The 2,918-nt window shown below is 39.7% G+C and overlaps 1 protein-coding gene across 1 annotated transcript; it reads left to right on the top strand.

Annotated features, from left to right (window-relative positions):
• Nucleotides 1–461: 461 nt before the first annotated feature.
• On the top strand, nt 462–1,728 carry sisA (sisterless A). Its single transcript, XM_018108933.3, has one exon. The coding sequence runs from the start codon at nt 639–641 to the stop codon at nt 1,227–1,229; it is 591 nt and encodes a 196-aa protein (XP_017964422.1). The 5' UTR covers nt 462–638; the 3' UTR covers nt 1,230–1,728.
• The last annotated feature ends 1,190 nt before the right edge of the window (nt 1,729–2,918 follow it).

The following is a 2,918-nucleotide window of genomic DNA, read 5'->3' as shown; positions in this document are numbered from 1 at the left end:
ATCATTATTTTAATGATATATTATAAGATTATTTTGTTGGTTGGTGCTTGCTCGCATATCAAATTATACATGAAACTTATGTATGGATAGAATATGTAATCTATTGATTGATTTATATAATATGATAATAGATTTGTACCCTATAATTTCGCCTTAATGCCTGATCGATTCTTGATTTTCCATATCCCTTGGGACACGGATGACGTGGTCTATTCACCTTCAGGTGTGCCAGCTTATATATAATCATATATAAAGTCATTCAATGGCTAAATCGGAAACAGAAGTGGGCAGGTCGCCCCGATGCTGGTGGGTCAGCTAAAGCCCAAACAAGTCGCACGCTAATCCGTTTGTTTACGTGACTCGGTCTAGCCGGGATGGCCGGGTCGGGCAGGTAGTGGGCCAGGTAGGCGTTGCATGTGGTCGCGGCACAATGGGAGATCATAAAACGGTCGCAAGTTGATTCATAATGGGACTTGACCTGCGCGTGCTGGGTAGGGTCGGCTGGCTCTGGTGCGTGGTGCGTGCTTTGGCCATCTATAAAAGCGAAGCGCAAGCGAATTACGGACAGCAATTGCAGTTCTGATTTCGGGGCGAGCAGATCGATAGCCGAAGGCGATAAGAGACAGCGCAAACAGACGATGGAACAGAGCAACCTTTATCTGCACAAGTTTTACACCCAGCTGGGCCACTACCCACTCCATGGCATCGGCGTGCATCCGAGCAAGCTGCCCGCCTTGCACAGCCACAAGCCGGAGCAGATCGATGAGCTGGTCGCCGTCGAGCTGCAGCACCTGAAGACGCACTATGCGGACGAGGAGCAGCGCTATGTGGACCAAATGCTCATCGAGAATCCCATTGTGGTGGAGCGACGTGCACCACCGACCACCAAGCCGCAGGCCACACAAGTCCATCCCATGCCGACGAAGACGCAGAGCCAGGCCACGACTGGCGGCAGCAGCCGCGATGCACAGCGTCAGCGCGCAGAGTCCTGTCGCAAGTCGCGCTACAACAACAAGATCAAGAAGGCGAAACTGCGCTTCCGCCACAAGTTCGTCTGCAGCCAGCTGACGGAGAGCGCCGGCGCACTGGACTACATGCGCGACGTGATCGCCCAGGCGGAGGCGCAGCTCATGGCGCGCGGCTTCAGTCGAGTCGCCCTGGAGCGCATGCGCCAGAACTTCGGCGTGGATCGCTGTGGTGCAGCGTTGGCCACCAACATGGACCACTGAGACAGAGACCACCTGGCATTATAGATAATGCTAGCCTAGAGTTGTACAAAAGAGACAGAGAGGGAGAGAGAGAGAGAGAGAGCTAGATATTTAAGTTATTCTTTAAGCCAAGTTATCGTATTATTAACAATTTTTTTTTTATTGTTTTTAAATAAATATATGAAAATATTAAAAATAACTAATTATGCTGTTTATTTTGTATGGATTGATAACCGATTGCAGTTATCGATAACATTAACTTAATGCAATGTTCAATAAGAAAATAATGAATTTGAAGTTAACTGTAAGATAACTTCATCTGAGGACCTTAGTTTGACTTATTCGAATATTTCGAAGACAACGTTAGAGATGACATGGCCGCAATAAGATTGCAATAATATTACATATATATCATGTAAGACTGAAGCACTGTGAGGAGTATTTATATAAATATGCAAGGTTTATTATATATCGTTCATAGGGCCATGGCTGTAGCTTTAAAATAAACTAAAAAGCACAGTTTTTATTTGATTGCCATTTGTTTTTCTATAGCTCTGAATTGGTCAGGCAGCCTAAACAGGCTATTTTATACAGACAATAATTAAGAAAAGTTAAAAAAAAAAAATATATATATATATATATATATATATATATATATATATATATATATATATATATATATATATATATATATATGTATATATATATATATATACATATATCTATATATTTATTTTTACCATTTTCATTTTTAATTTATTTTTTTAAATCTGTCAAATTTGTAATATAAACTATTCATATTCTGAGAGTTTTAATACCTTTTTATATATTAATATTTAAAAATAAATGGAATTTAATTATTAAATTTAAATTAAATTAAATTAATAATATGACATATGTTTTAGTATTAAATAAAAATTAATTCAATAACCCAAATAAAATTAATTTAAATTTAATTTAATTAATAATATGATGTATTTAAATAATATCTAAATATAATATTTCTTTATACCTTTTCTTATTTTATGCATATTTTTATAATTTTAACTGAGTTATATTATTTATAATAATATAATATAATATGTGATTAATACAGTTACTTTGTATTTTTATATGAGATAAATCGCTTTTTTTTCTAACTTATTTTTTTTTTTTTTAAAGTGCAATCAAATATTTCTTGAAATTGCTGATCTAAGTGGATCTCGCGAGGGCCTTGAATAGTGCACGATTGAGTGTCATAACAACAACAACTAGACCAATAATATTTCAGTTTAAAATAATATACATATATACACACATGCATACATACACACATGCATACGTGTACATGCGTGTCTTTGTCCGCATTGCGACTGCATTTAAGCGAGTTGCACTTGGTGAATGCGCATTTGTGGCATAAACCGATTGTTGCTTGTGATAGCGTCTGCCAGCGCATACACAGAGGGTATTCCGATCAGCTTGAGATGACGATTTGTGCGGCATGCGGCATGCGACATGGGGCATGGGGCATGCGGCATGGGGCCTGTTGTCTGCAACGGCTTGTTAGGCAAATGGAGTGGCAACTGTTTGTGCTGGCAGTGACGATTCGCATTCGTTGCATGTAATCCAATTGCAAGCCGGGGGCATCAAAGCGACGGAAAGTCGCTGCCAGGCCACACGCAGAGCCCGGCTGCCAATCTGAGCGGATGCACAGCTGGCTTTGCTGCTGCA

Source organism: Drosophila navojoa, chromosome X (assembly GCF_054131105.1).
Source record: "Drosophila navojoa isolate 15081-1374.11 chromosome X, UAZ_NAV_1.0, whole genome shotgun sequence".
NCBI lineage: Eukaryota > Metazoa > Arthropoda > Insecta > Diptera > Drosophilidae > Drosophila > Drosophila navojoa.
Note: the sequence above shows the minus strand (reverse complement) of the source record. Positions and strands in the feature narration are given on the sequence as shown.